The sequence below is a fragment of the Nestor notabilis genome, unplaced genomic scaffold, assembly GCF_000696875.1.
Source record: "Nestor notabilis isolate BGI_N333 unplaced genomic scaffold, ASM69687v1 scaffold25443, whole genome shotgun sequence".
NCBI classification, from domain to species: domain Eukaryota; kingdom Metazoa; phylum Chordata; class Aves; order Psittaciformes; family Psittacidae; genus Nestor; species Nestor notabilis.
In genome coordinates, this window is record NW_009922733.1 from 1 (window position 1) to 19,169 (window position 19,169).

Below are 19,169 nucleotides of genomic sequence, written 5' to 3' on the forward strand. Positions count from 1 at the left end.
AGCTGGTAGGGAATGGGGGGGGTGTTTGGGGGTACGTGCTGCAGGGCCCCTTGTGGTCTGAGGGGGTTCCCTGAAGGAGTTGTGTGGGGAAGAGCCCTTCCTCGGTGGGGCACTGTGGGGGTCCCTGTCATGAGGGGGTGTTGGGGTGTCCCTGTCAAGCAGGGGGGAGGGCAGCTCCCTGCTGCATGGACCCTGGCTCTGGGATGGGGTCCCTGGCGCGCACCCCGGTGCTGCTGCTCTCGGGTGATGTCCGGCAGTGGCACCCGCAGGGCTGCCGGGCTCTGGGACAGCGCCAGCAGCCTTTGGCTTGGCTCAGCAAGAAGCCATCCCACTCCTGAGGGCCGGCTGGCGTTGTCGGGAAGCAGAGCTGGGTACGGGCACCCCACTGGGGCAGAGAGAGCAGCGCGGGGCAGGGCCTGTCCCTGCAGTGCCCATCTCCATCGTGCCCCACTGCTGCTTCACTACAGGCGCTCTTGGTGGGGCTGACAGTGGGCACAGTTGGTGCCCGTCAGACGTGTGTAAGGTTGAGCTGGTTGCTTAGGTTGGGGTTAAATAGACCTGCAGTGAAATCACTGCGTCTGATTCAACCTGTAGCTGCTTCAATACTCAGCCGAAGCTCCAGGCTGCGCTTTGGCACAGCATCTGTGTGCAGACAGGACTTAATGACCATTAGGAGAGGCAACAGCTTCCTGTAAGAGATGGGTAACTCACTCTTTATGGCAGGGTAGAGGCAAGTGCAAGGTAATAACCAAGTTAGATTACAAACGTTGGTTAATTCTCGTGTCCTCAGTCGTGTTACATCCTTTCTGTCAGCGCTGGACTAGTTTGGAGGCAAGTGCTGTGATGCTCAGACCTAGCCTTGCCTGGGGGAAGATGCGTGTGAAGGTCAAGGCTGTGCTACCCTCACAGCTCTGCTGTGCATGTGAAACTGTGGTGTTCTGGTGTTGGAGGCAAACCCTCCAGTGGGCTGTGGCACTTGCTTCTGGCCGCTCTGTTATCAGTCCGTCTCTCGTGGACAACAGATCTGTTACGGGAATCACTGGGGAGATGCCAGGCTGCGTTTTTGGAAACAACGATGCTTGCTGGGGCTGCTGCCCCTGAGGAGTTGCAAACCGCACCCACCCCTGCCTGGAGCAGCAGTATTCCTTGCAGTTTTCCTGGTCTTCTGCATGGCTCTGCAGTTCCCAGCTGGGACCTAGTGCTGCACTTCCCTCCGGAGAGACCCCTGTCAGAATCAGTGCTGCTTGGAAAATGCCATGTGTGGAGATGGGAGGACTCGGGAAGCTGTGCTCCAGGTGTGCCAGATGCCCTTCAGCCTTTAAAAAGCTGGATTTTTGCATCTGTTCAGCTCGGAAGTTTACAAAACACAGCTTGCAGGATGAGCCAAAACTGTGGCATCTGCTCGCAGTTCCAGGCCTTAGGCTCTCCCACAGCTGGGAGCAGCCAGCCGAGGACACTCCTCGATGTACGTTGAGGGAGGGAGGGAAGCGTAAATCGTGCCAGGCTCTGTGGGTCAGAACTGGGTTCCGTGCTGCCACCACACATGGTTTTCCTCTGCTGCTGCCCAACATGGTCTGCAAATGCTTGCTGTCTCCGGAGAGCACTGGCTGTGAGCTTCAGGGGCAGCCTGAGAGGTTGTGGGAGCTCTGCAGAGCCTGCAGCTCCTCGGTGTTTACGTACAGAGTGAATGCCAAGGCATTAGCGGGAGGCGTGTAACTACAAGCAGTGGTAGTTCCAGGAGCTTCAACCATGTCCCTCCAGGGTAAAGCAGAGAGGACCTTGTGGGGAGGGGGGGCAGCATTTATTTGCATTATATTAGATTGGATTTGGGGGGAGAATGGGGGAAGGAAGGAATAAATCAACAGGAAATAATATTAAAAGCAGGCTTTTGGCTCGCAGTCTGGAGTTGCCATACAATTGTTATTTGAAGGACTTTATGGGAAGGCACCTCCAAATCATGAAGCTCATTGAAAAGTTGCTTTATTGTAAATGCAGCCTGTGCCTCTTAAAGTTTGGGGTGGCTCACGGGGTGAGAAATGGTGTTCTTTCTTTTCACTCTTTTGTGAGACACTTGAGTTCCTCCAGTGCTCGAGGAGCAGCCAGCTGTGCCTTGGGAATGTCCGTGTGTGTGTGCAGGAGCTTCGTAGCCTTATTTGGGAAGCTGCTTCCCAGGCACAGGTCAGCACTCTAATGGCACTTGCATCCTTCTTGTTCAGCAATATTGATCTCCTTCTAAGAACTGCACTCTTAGCCAATCTTTCCATGAACTGTAGAGCCCAGGCTTTGTGAGAGTGCTCACAAGCCCTACAGAGGCAATGATGGTCTCTCCAAAATGTGGGTCTAACTTTGCTGTCAGGGTTTGGTGCAAGCTCTGAGGAGGCTTTGGCATCACTGAGTCCTCCAAGAGCTAGTCGAGTTTTCAGGGAGATACACAAAGTACCTGTTCATCCTGATGCCAGAATGTTCCCACCAGCTAAGTAGGTTTTGTTGGATGCATAATGCTGGTTTTGGGTTGCAGTCTGGTTGAATGCGGCTTTTGTGGCTAAGGATCAATCTGCTAATTATGAAATACAATGCTAGGATCATTCTGCAGTCTCATTGTGAGGAGATGTAATTTGTAATGGCCATGTTCATCTTACAGTCACCATAAGTAAATAATGTGTCCTGAATCTCTATAGTTGGGGTATTTTCCTTTGGGCTGTTGAGGGCTGCAGGGCAGCACCACACAGCAATGGTCCAGCAGCCAGAGGAGCTTTGAGGTGAGCACTTGGAGATAGGTGACAGGGGAAGGTTGGCACCCATATTTCTGGGTCAGAACAAGCTGCTCTTTTAGCATTAGTTCAGGGTATGAAAGGAGGAAAGAAGTTCAGGGGAATTGCCCGTTCAGCCTGGCTGTATTCCCTGAATGCACTGAAATGAGTGCATTGCTTGTAAATGCCTAGAAGAAAACAATTCCATGTGTTTGCTGAGTATGAGCCATGTCCAGCTAATCTGACTTCCCTCAGGTGAGTTAGCCATCTACGGGATGGGGAGAAGCAGCTGATGTTTTGCACCTTGCCCTTACTAGAGCCTGTTACATGGGATTTCTCAGAAGTCAGCTTGAGAAATATAGCCCAGCCCAGTTTCTCAAACCCTGCTTTCCTGCCTCACCCTTTGAGGCTCCTTGATCTCAGTCAGAGAAGAGCTAGCAGTTAATTCCTTTCTTGTGTAAACACTTCCCTCTACACCCCAGCAGCCAGGGGTAGTTTAACCCTTCCAGAGCTGCTCTGAGCTCTCACATTGTGTTACTGCATCTCTTATTTGTGCAAGAATTTGAGCCAGTGTCACTGTGCCATTTTCATGGTGTTTCTGTTAAGTTGAAAGCCTAAAATAAAGGTTTCTTGAGGCTCTGCAAGCCCTTCCTGCAAGAGACCTACAGTCCACAGTGCAAGGAGGAACTGGTTTCTCAGATACTGTAAAATTAATATGAAACTGCCTGGAAAAAGGTTGCCAGGGAACTTGACAGTGCCTCACTGTTCAGCTGAAAGGATTTATCAAGTAAGTTCCTTGTTTTGGCTTGGATAATGGAATCGAGAATGTGCTTATTGAATTTGCAGACAGTACTGAGCTGGGAATGGATTCGAGAGCTTTGAAGACCTGGATTAGAATCAAAACAAACTCAACAGAGGGATGGAATAGCCTGAAAGAAACATGATGCAGTTCAACAAGGAGAAATGCAGAGAACTACACTTGGGTGAGAACTGTCACTTGCAAGAAAATGGAAGGAGAAGGTCGAGGTTGTGTCCTGTAGAAAGATGTGATGAGCAGAAAGAGCCATCTGAGGGTTGAGGTCTTCTACCTCTCACAACAGGAAGCCATGAAGGAAACTTCTAGTGGCACTCATTGCCAGGTTTGAGTGCTCCTGCACTTAGGTTCTTCATTTTGGCCAGCTAAGAATCTTCACCTGCAGTTAGTTTCTTGCTGCTTGTGATGCTCAGTGGTTGCTGCCCAGAGTGCAGCATCACAGCTTGTCTCAAGTCTGAGATGCTGGTGCTCAACAGGCAATTTATGGAGAGGTAGTTCCTTCTCTGGAGATAGTTCTTCAGCTTTTTCCAGGTGGTGGGGATCAAGTTTTCCTTTATCAGGTGCTTGTTAAATGTCCAAGACTTGCAGATGGCTCTTCAGAAAGAATGGCAGCAGAGGGAAGTTGGCAGAATAGCTTCGGGGCTTTCCCTTTGGAATTCTGGGGTAGTATCTCTGTGGTTTTGTTGTGTAACTTCATTGTGGTTTGTCTTCTGTAGTGTCTGTTTACAAGATGAATTAAACTAAATGTGTGTTTTTAAACTCACTCTGTGCATTGATACTTGAGCTTTTAACCGTTCCTTTTGATAGAGCTCACATCCAAAGCGAGCTAGCCGGCGGCATCCACTTCATCTGCTGTAGTGACCATCCAAGGATTTTATGGATTCAGCTCAGAACCCTGCACTCTTTTAAATTAATTTTTGTTAACCTTGTCCCATTTCTGCATGTGGACAAAGCTTCATTTATATGCACAGCAGGGCCTAAGAACCAGACTGGCTTTAGTCAAGATCCTGCTTTATTACGTGATGTTCTTTACGCCTTTGCCTTTTTCTCTCTTCTCCATTATGTCTTTTGTCAGTAACTGGTTTCAATTATCATTTTTTCCCCTTGTCTTTCTGTGCTTGTTTGTTGGCACCCCATGACATTGCCCAGCATGGGGCCATTTCTCTAACAAACCTGGCTTCTGTCCCACTGGACCGTGTTGTTTATTCCCCGCTTTGGTGATGGGTTCTCCTGGAGCTAGGAGACTCCAGCACAGATTGCCCTGACCTGAGGTGTGGAGATGGCAGCTCTTTCTGCAAGTGAGGGCAGTGGTGTCTGCTCTGTTCTTGCCTTCACCTGTGGCAGTCTCAGGCAAGGAATATCATTATCAAGTCATCGTAGCAGCCAGTTTACCATGACCTGATTTTGGAACACTCGCCACTTCGTGCCAGAATACAAGCTCATTGCCTCGAGTTACCTTGGGAGAGCAAACAACACTGAGCTTGTTCCCAACCTCCAATTGTCCCAGCTTCGCTGTTTTGTGCCCTGTGTCCCTGCTGGGGCTCCTGTTCTTCCTTGCATGCCATCCATCAGGGCAGCAGCTTCCTGCATCTGCTGAGAGCTCTATTTATCTCCAAACTCCCAAGCGATGAATCTCATCTCATTATAAAACCCCACCAAACCCAAACAGATGACGTGCTTTCTCCTGCCTCTGGGAATTCTTGCTTGAACATGGGACCCCTTCATTTGGGAAGAGGCCAGGCGGGATGGCAGCTTCCTGGTGATGAATCCTGTGTTTGTAGTGTGCCTGGCTGCTTCACACTGCCCCGGAAGAGGCAGTGGATGTTTGTGGAAGCGATGGCCAAGCGACTGTGAGACCCAGGCTGCTGGAACAGTGGGTGTATTATAGCTGGAAAAGGCAATTTCTCTGCCAAATCTCATTGTGCAAGAGGGGTTATTCTTTAGCCTTGCAAAGATTTCGCTTTGTTGGTTCTTTTTTCACTTTCTTTCTGAGACTTGGGAAAGAGACTGCGGGACTGCAATGGAAAATGAGCGTTCAGCTCATCTGACTTGTGTTACCAGGACAGAGCTCTGCTGCGCTCAGACGTCCAGCCTGCGTGAAAGCAACCAGCTGGCATCCTGCTCCTGTTCAGTGTCTCGGTTTTCCCTCTTTTGCTTATGCTTTGAACACTTTCTGACATATAATTTAGCTTAGTAGTGTAGCAGTGTTGGGAAGCAAACATGGGGCTTGCTTTGGGTGTGATGCTAAAGAAGGTATTTCCTGTGGAAGAAAAGGAACATCTGTGTGGAGAGGAACGTTCTTGTGACAGCAGTGGGTTGAGGGTGCAGAGTTTTCTCAGAACATTACTATGAAGCAATTACCAGAGGTTTGGTACAGGCCACACAGACCCTCTGAAATAAAATACCTTTCCATGTGGAGCTGCTTTTCCCAGCTGCCAGGAACACCTCCCTTCCTGTTCTTGGAAAACAAGGGCCTGGCTAAAAGGCTGAGCTAACCCGGCTGACGTCCTCCAGGAAAAGTTAAGAGGCGTTGTGGTTAAAGTGCTTCAGGATATTGTATCATCAGCTTCTGTAACTCCTTGCCTGGCTGAAGTCGCCTTCCAGCTACAGGAAGAAGCTATCCAGAGGCTGAAGAAACTATCCAGAGGCTGTCTCAGACGTGGCAGGAGAATGTTCCTGGGGGCTGTGGAGCACAGGAGACCTGAAAAGTGTGTAAACCCATCTCCCATTTGTGTTTACTTCCTACTGATATTGGAGAGTGAAGAATTGTAGATGGGGCTGTTGCTTATGGTTTATCAACCACTGCATGGAAGCCAGTGAAGCAGGTGGTACCTTTAGCTGATAGCAGAAGATGACAAAACACTTGAGGATGGGGAGGACAGAAGGCCCCTCCTGTGGTCCAGAGAGCCCTACCAGCACGCTGGCCTGGATGTGTGCTGCCTTTGCTTCTTCATTTTGACCTATTGCAGCAAACTTAGTGTGACATCTCTCTTGAAAGAGCTGTCTGCTGGTCTCGTAGTTCTCCCTTTCCCTTCCCACAGCGTTCCAGCCCCGCTGTTTTCCCTGTGTGCTGGCTCTGGCTCTGTCTTGCCTGCATAGATACATTCCCTCAGGGCTGAAGCTGTTGCTCTGTTGGTGCAGCATTGCCTTGCTGAGGCCCTGGGGCGCTGCTGTAATAAGTGCGATTATGGATGACAGACGAGGGAGGGACTCCTGGGTTCATCTGCCTGGGAGATGGCAGCTTACAGCCCTGTCCAAGCCAGGGAGCTGCAGAGCTCTTCTCTTGCCAAGTGTAAAACTTAGGGCTGGTCATGGCAGGGTTCTCCCTTGAAAGGAAGCAAGGGTCTCATTCCTTCAATCAAAGATATGAAAGTCTTCTTGGGGTCAAATCTTAAATGCATCAGAGGAGTTCTGGAGGCTGCCCTAGATCTGGGCACAGGCAGCTCTGTGATGGACCATCACAGCTTCAGGCACTGTAGTACTGCATGAGCCTGAAATAGATGTTTTTGGGGAGCTGCAAGGTTCTTCCATCCTCCAACACTGCTAGCTTTCTGGTGTGTTTAAGGCTGGTTTCCAGTGTGGGGTGAGGGAAAGGAGATGGATTTCCTACATGGCTTTCCATAGCAGAGCTGGTGCATCACGGTTAAAAACACTGAAGCATGAACTGTCTTTGCTAAAAGTGCTTAAACAGCTAAACAAAACTTAAATAAAATCCTGGTTTGAAATCCAGTCACTTTCTGCGTGTTGCTGTTCTTCACACTGAATTATCACAAATACTATTTCCCACTTCTATAAGACAACTCCAAGAAAACAAAGGTTGCCTTTGGAAAATTGCTGTGTGAGGCCCATGGGGGTGAGGAAGAGTGGTGTGTTCCTGGAAGCCAGCTGCATTATGGCTGACCAAAGGGTGTTGCAGGGCTGCTGTGGGTGTTGGAAAGAGTTTTCCGTGTCCATTATTCATCAGACCCTGCAGGCATGCTTGGATTTGTCTGGCTTGGTAGCACTGGTGCTTCCCATGCTCCGAGGGGCTGGAGGAATCAATGACCCCCGCCTTGGGATGCCCTTTCCTCAGCACCCCTAGGATGTGCAGGCTTGTTCTGAAGTTGTTGTACTCTTGACTCAGGTTTGTGTGTGTAATCCCTACATCTCTGCTGTGCTGCAGGTGGCTGTTGTGGCTCTGATGTCAAGCAGTACGTGTATGGAGGCTGGGCCTGGGCTTGGTGGTGCATTACTGACACCCAAAGGTAAGGAGCCCCTCGTTCTTTGTGGGTTTGGAGTAGGAATTAGGCAAAGCCATCCCAGTGGGGCAGTCAGCAGTGTTTTGAGGAGCATGGGACCTCTCCTCAAACCCAGTTGTTTATTTACATAAACCCTACCAAGCAAAGAGGGCTGCAGCCTGGCTGGAGTGTTCCACCCTGTGCTGGTGCTGAGGAAGGCAGGAGCTCTGCTCTCCTCTGCTGTGCTCCACAGCTCACAGAGGTGCTGGGCCGCAAGGCACTGGGCTGGCTCATCCCTGAGCTCACCAGAGGAGTAACAAACACGTGTGTGCCATGCAGTGGCCAGTGCCCCCTCCTGCTCCTCCAGTCTCTGTTCCTGACGATGTGCTGACTGCTCACCTTGGGAGCAGAGCGTGTTCCTATTTAAAATCATGGCATTTTCTTTCTCTGCCTTTCCTCAGTGGTGGATTTTGCTTGCTGCTTCTTCCTGCACTGGTCTCTGAACTAACACGTGATAGTGCTGCTGTCCTGCTAATACAGCTCTTTGTCTTTAGGATCTGTGGGAATGTTGCTCTCAACACCTCCCCTGTGCTCACTGGTGCAGGTTTGCTCCATCTGTGTAAAAAAAATTAACAGGGAAAAGGATAATGACGGGACTTCTGGGTTTTGCACTGAGTGATGGCCAGAGGTTGGGGTTAACCCCTACTGCCTGATCTTGCCACCTCTTCTCCCTGTTCACGTGTTGCCACCAGCAGACTAAGTGAGCATGTTCTGCCCTCGCTCTGTGGATGATACACTGCTCTAGCTGCTCTTCACCTGGGGGCAGGCAGCTTTGCCTTGTGCAGAGGGATCCTGGCTGCTGCTGGCAATGACTGGTGACAGCTCCCAGGTCCTCTCCTAGATTGCTGGTACTCAGGAGTACTATGAGAGCATGAAGAGGTCTCAGCTAACATCAATGGCTTTAGCCTGGGCTCTCCAGTGATGCTCATATGAGGCAGAAGGGGAAGGAAAGGCCCAGCCTGTGGGCTCAATCCTTAAGAACTCCATTTGATCCAGGCAAGCTTCATTTCCAAACTTTTATGAGGTATCTCATGGGAGAACCATTGATTTAAACAACTGATTCCAGCTCCTCCTCTTGTGTGAGAAGCCCAGAGGACAGTGAGGGACCTTGACCTGCCGTGTGCAGGAGATAACAGATGTATTCAGGAGGCTGACTTATTAAGTTAAGCAAAGGCTCAGTGCAGGGCCAAGAGCTGCTTGCCAGGAGTGAGCTGTCATATGATAGAGGTCTGTGCGTTATTTAGCAAACGGGGCTCTTGGCAGCAATTCCAGCATCCAAACAAATCTTTGACTTTAAAATCTATACCTCTCATTCACACTTTGGGATATGGGGCTTAATTCTCCTTTGGAAAATGGAACCTTTCCCAAATGAGCCGTGCCACAGATGGAGCCTGCTGCATTAACATGAAGAGTGAGGCAGATTTCCTCCCCTGAAATTAGGACATCTTTTCTGGGGCTGCCAGTGCTGAAAGCAAGAGAGGCAGCAGCAATTGTGTTCCTGTCAGCGGCATCCTGCCAGGTAGCACTAACCTGGGAACAAAAGGAACAGTTAGAGCTGGCAGGGTGCTGGGCTCTTATCCTGCTGCAGCCTTGAGGACTGGGGAAAAAAAGGAAAGGAAAAGTCCTGTCCTTGTTTAGGGGTCAGAAACAAAAGCAGAGAGAGAGGCAGCGTGGTCTTGCATGCCTCTGGGGGAGCCAAGTGGTGTTATTCAGCTTCTCAGGACAGCGCTTGGAAGCACCTTCTCTCTTCAGTGCCTGAACCAGGGGTGGGGAGCCAGGTCCCTGGCATTTAAAATTTTTCTGTCCCCTCTTAAATGTTGGTATAGAAGCATCTGAATCATTACAGAAAGGAATTTTCTGTGTGAAGATTGCTCCAACAAAGACTGACTCCAGGATGTCGTTCCAGGTGGGATACATGGTTCAGTTTCATCCTCAGTGCCTTGTGGCACACAGGGTTGAGATGAGCGTGTTCATCCTCATCAAAAGAAGCTGTGATGAGAGGAGCTGGTCTGGCCCAGCATTGTGGAGCCCTGGGAGCAGTAGGTGGGAGAAAGGCAAACTGACCAGGGACAAGCTGAAACCTAAAAGTCTCGTCTTGTCCTTTGCAATGAGTGTCTTACTTCTCTGATAACTGCTTTATATATTTGCTGTCCTACCCTTATTCCTCGCTGCTCAGACTGTCTTTGGAGGTTATGACCATCCTCTGTCGCTGTGAGAATATTGAGACGTCGGAGGGGGTCCCACTGTACGTAACAGGGGTTGCACAGGTAATAATCCACCAGCTTCCTAACACTGTGTCTGACTCTATCCCTCTGTTCTGAGCAGCAGCAACAGCAGCAGCAGCAGCAGGATAACATAGAAACTAATGGTTTTCTAACGGGACAGTTGAAATCTCAATACCCTCCTCTCCTTCCCCTCCTCTGGCACTTGCCCTGGGGTGCACTCCGCAGTTTATAGGTAATGTAGACAGATGCACACTTGGCAAATCCCAAATCCAGCATTACTGTACTGGCTCCTTCTGATAATGCTGCAGACCTTCGCCTAAGCTGTAACCCTTTACTTGACAGCACTGTTTCCACTGTGTGCTTGGTGGAGAGCAGAAGGTCACTGCTTTTGTGTGGAGCCACAGGCAGGCCAGATTGGGTTCTGTACAGAATTTGGGGCAGGTTTTGTGCCGTTTCAAAAGGAAACCTGTACATGTGTGGGAGAATGGCAGCTGTACTTTCGGATATGGGTTTCCACTCAGCCCTTCTCCCTCTGCATGGAGACAGTGCCTGTTTTGGATGTTGTCATGTTTGGAAGTACAGCGTAAAGACCTTGGATGAGTTGCAACACAAAGGACTGGCATTTGCACTGGGAGCAGTTAGGAACAGTAATTACCAAGCATCCCTGTGACTTGCCAGCTAAGAAGCAGCACAGTAAATTAAATTAAAAGTCTTCAGAAGGTTAAAATCCTGCACTAGCTGATTAAAGCCGTGAATGCAGAAAATGCCTTTGTGCATCCTGGACAGTGGGATCTGCTTTATCAGCTCCCAGCTTGTGTGCCAGTTTCATTAGGACAGTGGCCAAGGCAGGCATGAACTTGCAGAGATACATTTCAGCACTTGCAGCCAATCCTGCAGCGACTCAGTGTGCACACAGCAGCCCAGTGCAGCCCCTTCGTGGTTCAGATGTTTGACCTAATGTTCCCTGACGCAAGCTTTCTGCCTGTCCTGACTCCCAATCCCTTTCCAGGTTGTTAGGGTTGATAAGAGCCAGGCTTTGCTTCCTGAAGCAGAACCTGCCATAGCCAAACATACCTCTTGCTTTACCAAATCGTGACCTGCAGACTGCCAGGTCTGGCCAAGATCACCTTGGGTGACTGAGAAAGCTCTGGAGCTGCAGGATCTGCAACCTGGTCTAGGGAAGGTGTCCCTGCCCATGGCAGGGAAATTGGAACTAGATGAACTTTAAAGCCCCTTCCAACCCAAACCATTCCATGATTGATCTGTTCCTGGATGCCTGATACTACACGGGCATGGCCCTAAAGAGCTGGAGACTCACTTCTATCTACCTTTGAGTCACAGGACACAGGAAAAGTATCAGGAGCGGTGAACCGGGTCAGGTCTGTGTTAATGCTAACTCAGCGAGGGCAAAGGCAGGGCTGCTTCTTGCAGCATCAGCACCAGGTTTTGCCAAGCCCCTGGGCTCTATGGGGTGGGCAGGAGCACCCCAGGTCCTTGCTGTGCTTTTAAACCAGTGACACCAGCCAGCAAAAGCACTGGGGCAGCGTGGCACAGCGCGCCTCTGGTGGAGGGCCCTTTGTGGTCCCAGAGCTGCCAGCTTCTAGCCCAGCAGAAGAGAAAGGGTCACGGTATCATTTCCAGCCTGGCTCCCAGCCTTCCTCTGCTGATAAATTGCCTTTAAGCCTTATCTGCAAATCTATTTCTTGGCCAAAGTGTCTGTCTCCAGTCACAGATGGAGCCTTTCGGCTGCATTCTGGGCCTGTCTTACATTACCTGTGATGAGTGCAGCAGGTTGCCCGGGGCAGGAGGTGCAAAGGGAAGAGCTGAGTGTGTGTAACCTGGAAACGTGCAAATATCTTACGTTTTTTGGCAGGATTTCCCTAGAGATAATGACGTTACAGCCCAGGTGTGAGGACGTAGAGACGGCGGAGGGGGTAGCTTTAACTGTCACAGGTGTGGCACAGGTACAGTAACTCCAAAACATCATTTCAGGAATGCATGTCTCTAACTTACATCTCGTTTTCCCCCTTAAGAGGTGACTGTTGGCCAGGAACAGAAGCCAACTGCTCTGAGATTCTTGTATAAACCCACATTGTCCTTGTTGGTTGAAACATGTCCCATGTTGTGAAGGAGGCTGTGATCTCTCCTCCTCTCCCCAAAATCGTTCCTCTTTTTCTCATGTCTCATTTGTCCACTTGGCAAATGAGCTGTTTGTGGGTGACTTGACCTGTGTGTGAAATGCTGATGTTCTGTGGTGCCCATGGAGCTGTGTGTGACCCTGCAGGACTGAGCCACTCGCTCCTGAGATGGTATTGAGCATTATGTTGCTTTAGATTATTATTATTAGATGTGGACCTTGTAATTCTTCACGGTGAGTTAAAGCTTAAAAATAAGCTTAATCCCTCCAGGCACTAAAATTTGTGTGTAAAATTTATGGCTTGAGTTGAATTTTGATTCTTTTAAGCATTCTTCCTATGTGAAAACCAGCTCTTGCTTGTGATAGCACACAAACACCTGAGTTTCTTAGACTCTGAGCTCTGCTGTCCTGATACAGGGTCTGTCCTTGTGACCAGGTCCTGCCTTGGGGAGGATGCTGGCAGGAAAATGTTGTTAGCTTTTGACAGAACCTGACTCCCCAGTTAGGCAGCTGAATGCATGGGTTGAGAATTGCTCCTGACAGCCCATTCTGGTATAGAAACCCAAGAGAGTGGTTCTCAGTGCACACAAGGCTGTGGTAACCATGTGTCCGAGGCATGTCCAGGTCTGTTGTCGCACAAGAGGTGCCGTCCACATACCCTGAGGAGAGCAGCGGAGCTGCTGAGTGATGCAGTGATGTGACCAAAGTCCCACGTGCATCTAAAACCCCCCCAAGGAAGAGCACTGTGGCTGCTGCAGCCTTTTTAAGACCAAGCACTTGACAAATTCCACCCAGTGCTTTCCAGAGCAGCGGATTCCAGCCCAGGTTCATTGGTTTGCTCTGACCTGACGTTGCAGAGGGGCTGTGTCTGTGTAGGGAGGATTCTCACACACAGCATGGCCTTGACTCAACAGTGGATTACCCATCACCCTGCTGCTGCTGGGGAGCAGAGCTATGTGCACAGGAGCCAGCATCTTGGCCTCATCCTGGCTCCAATGGTGTGAACCAGCATCCTTGTTTTCAGTTCTTAAATCCTTATATCTATCCCATATCCATATTTATATCACATAACCACAGCAGCCTTTGCATGGTTGGCAAAATGCCTGCACCCATGTCCCCCCTCACACGCATTTCACAAACGTGTAGGCTTTTCCTTCTCTATTTGGAAAAGGTATTTCTGTGAAGCCAACATCTCTTTTTGACCCAGTTTTGGGACATCCTTCCATTGCCTCCAGAATGGTCTAGGCTGGTGCATAGCAGCAGAAGGCTGCCTCACCGGGTGCCTTGATTTAAAACTGTGGCTCCCAATCCATCTCATTGATGTTATTCTCTCTTCTCACTGTTCATTTCTTTCACTCTCAATTATTTTTAAAGGTTTAGGCTTGTGAGCTGCAAGGATTTGCCCTGCAGAAAGCAGGTCTGAGGCAGTTGGGGGTGTGCGTGGCAGAGGTTACCTTGATTCTGCAGAACTACTTTTGAAGCAAACCTTTTTCTTTTAATGACTGGTGCAAGGAAGGAAAAAAGCCAACAAATGATTCCTAGAGACCTTTAACACCTTTTAAAATGGTTGCTGTGTTAATAAAGGGCTTCATGTGCGTAAGGATGATGTCCTTGTCTTGGTGTAATGGGACACGCCAGTAGCTTCCTTCCTGTGTTGGCTGTTGGTGTTCAGTGCTTGGGGTGCTGCTGCCTTAAAGCCACGTTGGGCTTCATATCCCTCCATCCCGTTCTTGAGCCTCAAACCAATTGGATTGTCCCTGCTCAGCCCTCGCTGGGGGTGCAGCGGTATTGATCCACATGGGATTGCTTTATGGAAGCTCTTTGATTTCCTGCCATCTCCACTCTCTCTCTGATATGACTGACATTTGAAGCAGCCCCGAGTGTTGCAGTGCCCTGTCTGAAACAGGCAACAAGCTGAGCACAAATTGCTCAACTCCAGCTTGTTTTGTGCAACCTTTGGCTTTGTAGGTTGACATCCATCTTCAGCCCAGCTCCTTCAGGCTGCCCAGGGTTTACTGGTGCAGGCTTTATTCAGAGCCTGAATCGTTCGTGCTCCCATTAAGTACCACAGGGACTCCCTTAAACCAACACTCTGCTCCATGCTCTGTCCTCTCCGTAGCTCCCAAAGGATGGGGATTGTTCAGAGTGGTGGAATTGCTGGCAGATGCACACTATAAACCTTACTGCTGAGTCTAATTGGGTTTGGTATTGCAAAAACCTCCTGTTTGCTGCAAGATGAGCCTTGTGCAGGGCCCACACTGTGGGTGCAGCTCCATGAGCAGCTCTCCCAACTCCCCCTTGTGTGAGAAGTGCACGCTGCTGGCCCTGGGGTGCAGGGACAAGAAACCACCATGGCCTGGCCCTGTGGTTCTCCCCAGAGCTCTTGGGGACAAAGCAGAAGAGGATTGCCGTGCTTGCCTAAGATTCAGCTTGGCATTTGACTGGGAGACCCAGCCTAGGAAGCAAAGGCAGGAAGGAGGCTCAGCCCAGGGTCATCTGCATCTTGGTCAGCTTGACATGTCTAACACAGTCCACCTCCAGTCCCCTCAGAAGGTGGTGGCTGGTCTCAGCTATCCTGTTCTCTGGCAGTGCTGCTGTTTGGCTCCAGAGGTTAGGCTGGGGATCATTTTGGACTCAAAAGCTAACAGATCAGGCTTTCTGTTGCTTCTGCCAGTAGTTTGACCCAGAAAAGCTGTCTCACAGGCATCAGGATGAGGTCTATAGGCTGTGGACCCATCAGGAGCGTGCATTGGGACCCTCAGAGGGCAGCGCCTGAAGCTTTGGAGGTCTCTGAGCCAGGACCCCTGGGGCAGGACACAGAGTGCCACCAGCACCTCATGGGACAGGAGGCCCTGCCTAGCCCAGACGTCTCCATCAGAGGGTGCTGTGGGACCTGCTCAGCACCCAGAGGTCCCAGCAGAGCTGCGTGGCTGGTATGGTGCTGCCAGACACAGAGACGTCCTTGTGTCCATACTGGACCTGGTCACCAGGAGCTGCCACTGGATGGATTGTATCTCCTCGTAGCTGGGTCCTGTAGAGCTCCATGAGCACACACCTCATTTTTAACCCACTTTGCCTTTCCAAAGCAGCCCCATGACCAGCAGGACCATCTTGAGACCCTGGACTTGGGGATGCTTTTATGTCTGGCTTTGACTGTGGGAGGTGAAAGCAGTGCACTACGGCCATCTCATCTCATCTCTCCTTACAGGGAACACCGAATGGAGCCCCTGTTCCCAAGCTGCTCCTTGGGCATGTCAGATTCTTCCTTGTTCCCTGGTTTTCCTGTGTCAGAAAAGTTAATTCTAGTGAAGGAGGAGGAAGAGAAAGGTAACAGAATGGCTTTTGGTCAGGGGTAGTACTAGAAAGCCCTCTCCTTCTAGGTCTGGTATTGGTGCAGTAGTTCAGGGCTCTTTGGTAGGGTTTTCATCAGGTGGGACCTGCCCCCACATCACCCCATGGCTGCTGTGGGGCAGATGGGCTGCAGGGAGCACCTCTCCACACTGAGCTGCAGTGGGGTTTGCAGAGGTGTCTGCCCCATGCATGTGCCTGCAGCAGGGCTGTCCCCAGCAGCAGTGGCTGGTCTGGTGGCCTGGCTGAGTGTGGTGACAGCTCAGCATGGTCCCTTGGAACATCAGTAGCATGGGGGCAGCCTGGTGGTGGTACTGCTGCTTCTGCTGCTGCTGCTGCTGTTGGGTGCCTGTCCCTCTTTGGATAGGAGCCTTCAGTCCCTTTGGTTTTGTCTCCTGTCTCTAGGTGAAGATCATGACGGAGAAGGAGCTCCTGGCTGTGGCCTGCGAGCAGTTCTTGGGGAAGAACGTGCAGGATGTGAAGAACGTGGTCCTTCAGACGCTGGAGGGACACTTGCGCTCCATCCTAGGTGTGAGGGGGCTCATGCTGATGAAGGCATCTTGAGTAGCTTTCTCCCTTCTCTGCTGGCTGGTCCCAGCAGTGTTGCTGCCACCACAGCACCCACAACGGGTGCCTCCTCTGCTGACTGCAGAGGTGACATCTTAGGTGGTTCCACCCCTCCAGCAGCTCCTGGGTGTTGTGATAAATGAGTTTTCAGTGCCTGCACTCGGAGATGTCCGAGTCCCCATGGGTTACAGGTGGCACATGTGTGTGGTAGTTGTGGTGTGACACTGAGATGTTGGTGCACGCCCTTGTGCCCAGACCTGAGGAGATTAGGGACAACAAGGGTCTTGCTGAGCTCAGACCTGTACCATTGTGTGTTACCTGTTCCACATAAAGCACTTCACCTTCCTCCCCTCTGCAGGTACCCTGACAGTGGAGCAGATCTACCAGGACAGGGATCAGTTTGCCAAGCTGGTGCGGGAGGTGGCAGCTCCCGACGTGGGTCGCATGGGGATCGAGATCCTGAGCTTCACCATCAAGGTATGCTCAGAAGGAGGGTGCTGTGCTGTGGGGCACCCAGCAGAGCTGTAGGAGCAGCACAGCAGAGCCTGGCCCTGGCTCCTCTGCTGCAATGAGGTGACAGACTCCAGCTCGCAGCCTGCTTCAGCCCTCCGGGTGTTTCCATGACAGCCGCTGCTGCACGTCCTGTATCCAGGCAGATGGCAAAGAGCACCCAGTTAAATTAGCTGCCTCTGTAAACACAGCTTGAGGAGAGAGCTCACTGATAACCGAGCTGCCAGGGAGACAGAGGGAAGATGTCAGGAGAGCCCAGCTCCCCCTGTCACCCCTGTTTGATTTGGCAGCAGCCTGACATGGCTCATTCTGACCCTGGCCTAACCACACAAGTGGTTGCTCTGAGCTTCAACGGGAAGGGAGCAAGATGGAATCACTCGTTTGAAGTGGTTGTGGCTTGTCTCCCTCTCTCCAGGATGTCTATGATAAAGTGGATTACCTGAGCTCCCTGGGGAAGACTCAGACTGCGGCTGTCCGGAGGGATGCAGACATCGGGGTGGCAGAAGCTGAGCGAGATGCTGGCATTCGGGTGAGTGCAGAGCCGTGCTGGGCTTTCCCAGAGCAGCCTCTTTTGTTCCAGCTGCAGCTCTGCTTTCTGTTTTCTCTCTGTAGGAGGCACAGTGCAAGAAGGAAATGCTGGATGTCAAGTTCATGGCAGATACCAAAATAGCAGAGTCCAGACGGGCTTTTGAATTGCAGAAAGCTGCCTTCAGTGAGGAGGTCAACATTAAGGTGAGAGGTGTCTGACAGCACACTGTTGTTCCCTGCCTGGTTCCTGATGGTATTGGTAGCTCTGGGACTTGTCAGCTTCCTCCTCCTGCATGTGTTAGGAGAGCTGGAGGTGGAGAACACAGAAACACGGAAACCTGGCTTCTGTTTGCAACAGTTAGGTGGGACTAGGAGGAGAGGAAACGATGGGGAGGGTCATCCAAGCTGAACCTGGAGCTGGTGGGGCTCAAATGCTATGGGAAGAGCACACAGGGAAGGACAGCAAGTGCAGCTCTGAGGATCGGGATCTCACCTCCGACTTGAGGCTTAGGAGAAGGAGCCATATCTGCTTTCACTGCCTGCCAGGAGCCCTTATGTCTGCGCACAGGAGACAATGGCCAAGACCCTTCTTCTCATGTCTCCTGTGTGCAGACTGCGGAGGCCCAGCTGGCCTACGAGCTCCAGAGCGCCCGGGAGCAGCAGAAGATCCGCCAGGAAGAAATTGAAATCGAGGTGGTGCAGCGCAAGAAGCAGATTGAGGTGGAAGAGAAGGAGATTATCCGCATGGAGAAGGAGCTGATGGCCACCGTGAAGCAGCCGGCCGAGGCCGAAGCCTACCGCATCCAGCAGATCGCCGAGGGCGAGAAGTGAGTGGGCCCTGAGCACGTGGCTGCAGGAGGGATGGAGGGAAGCAGCGCAGGGAACTGGGCTGCTGGAGGGCTGCGTTTCCCTTTCCAGGGTGAAGCAAGTCCTCCTCGCTCAGGCGGAAGCGGAGAAGATCCGCAGGATCGGGGAAGCGGAGGCCTTTGTGATCGAGGCCATCGGGATGGCGGAGGCTGAGCGGATGAAGCTGAAAGCCGAAGCGCTCCAGCAGTATGGAGAAGCTGCCCAGCTGGCTCTAGTGCTGGATGCGCTGCCTGAGGTGAGGAGGGAGCAGCATTCCCTTGCTCCGGGCAGGTCCCAGGCCGGGCCAGGTCTCCTGTGGTGTGTAGGGACCTTACCCAGCAGGCTGGTGAGCAGCTCCTTCACTGTGCTTATCCCACCCTCCTTCCCTGCTTCCCCAGATCGCTGCCAAAGTGGCTGCTCCCCTCTCCAAAGTGGATGAAATCGTTATCCTCAGCGGAGAGAACACCACCACGATGTCGGAGGTGAACCGTCTGCTGGCTGAGATCCCTGCCTCCGTGCGTGCCATCACCGGTGTGGATCTCACCAAGGTGAGCCATGCACCAGCACCTGCAATTCCTGCAGCTCTTAGGGCATAGGGAATTGCCTGAAAGCTTCCAGACTCACAGGGAGCCTTTCCTTGCCCAACCACAGGGTGCAGGCAGCTCCCTGCCTCTCCCTTCTCCAGCCCTAACCGCTTCTTTTCCCCTCCTGCAGATTCCCCTGATCCAGAAAGCCACCGGAGCCCAGGCATGAGGCTGGCCAAGCCAAAGCTAGTGAAGATCACTCCCTGTTAATGCACTCAGACATCAACTGCCTTCAACACGTGGGAATTCCTTTTATATCAAAGACAATCAGAGTTTCATTTTGAAGCTCTGGTGCCTTATTTTGTAGGGCCAGAAGGTTGCATGTCCGATCAGCTGCTCTTTTTATTACAAAGGGAGGGAGGGAGGGGGAATTTATTTTGTTATTAACTGGATTGTCCCAGGCTGGGGTTTGGATCCAACCCCCAGCTACGACTGGCAGCTTGTCTGGTGTTGCAATCCCAGTGCCTTGCTGTTCTCTGTCCTTGGAGCAGAGGCTCTGTGGGACGTGGAGCTGGAGGAAGAGAACAGCCAGGACCCATCTCCTCTTGGCTGTCTGTCCTCCTCCTGGGCACTGCCCAATATC

At 51.4% G+C, this 19,169-nt stretch overlaps 1 protein-coding gene across 2 annotated transcripts; it reads left to right on the top strand.

Moving 5' to 3' along the window:
- The first annotated feature begins 7,723 nt into the window (after nucleotides 1-7,723).
- FLOT2 (flotillin 2) lies at nucleotides 7,724-18,868 on the top strand. Of its 2 annotated transcripts, none has more exons than XM_010011784.1 (10): nucleotides 7,724-7,808; nucleotides 10,018-10,108; nucleotides 15,957-16,080; nucleotides 16,477-16,595; nucleotides 17,044-17,157; nucleotides 17,241-17,360; nucleotides 17,769-17,983; nucleotides 18,075-18,258; nucleotides 18,401-18,550; nucleotides 18,717-18,868. In XM_010011784.1, the coding sequence occupies exons 2-10, from the start codon at nucleotides 10,034-10,036 to the stop codon at nucleotides 18,753-18,755; spliced, it is 1,140 nt and encodes a 379-aa protein (XP_010010086.1). In that variant the 5' UTR covers nucleotides 7,724-7,808; nucleotides 10,018-10,033; the 3' UTR covers nucleotides 18,756-18,868. The 2 variants fall into 2 exon arrangements, with proteins under 2 accessions (XP_010010086.1, XP_010010085.1); XM_010011783.1 differs by lacking the exon at nucleotides 10,018-10,108 and adding an exon at nucleotides 11,940-12,030 and having other exon boundaries at nucleotides 7,729-7,808.
- Nucleotides 18,869-19,169: the final 301 nt, after the last annotated feature.

Excerpts from the sequence above, each read along its gene's own strand:
- FLOT2 (XM_010011784.1), top strand. The coding sequence starts at position 10,034 with ATGACCATCCTCTGTCGCTGTGAGAATATTGAGACGTCGGAGGGGGTC. Across the intron at positions 16,596-17,043 it reads TCCTGAGCTTCACCATCAAG|GATGTCTATGATAAAGTGGA; the intron begins GTATGCTCAGAA and ends CCCTCTCTCCAG. Across the intron at positions 18,259-18,400 it reads TGCTGGATGCGCTGCCTGAG|ATCGCTGCCAAAGTGGCTGC; the intron begins GTGAGGAGGGAG and ends CTGCTTCCCCAG.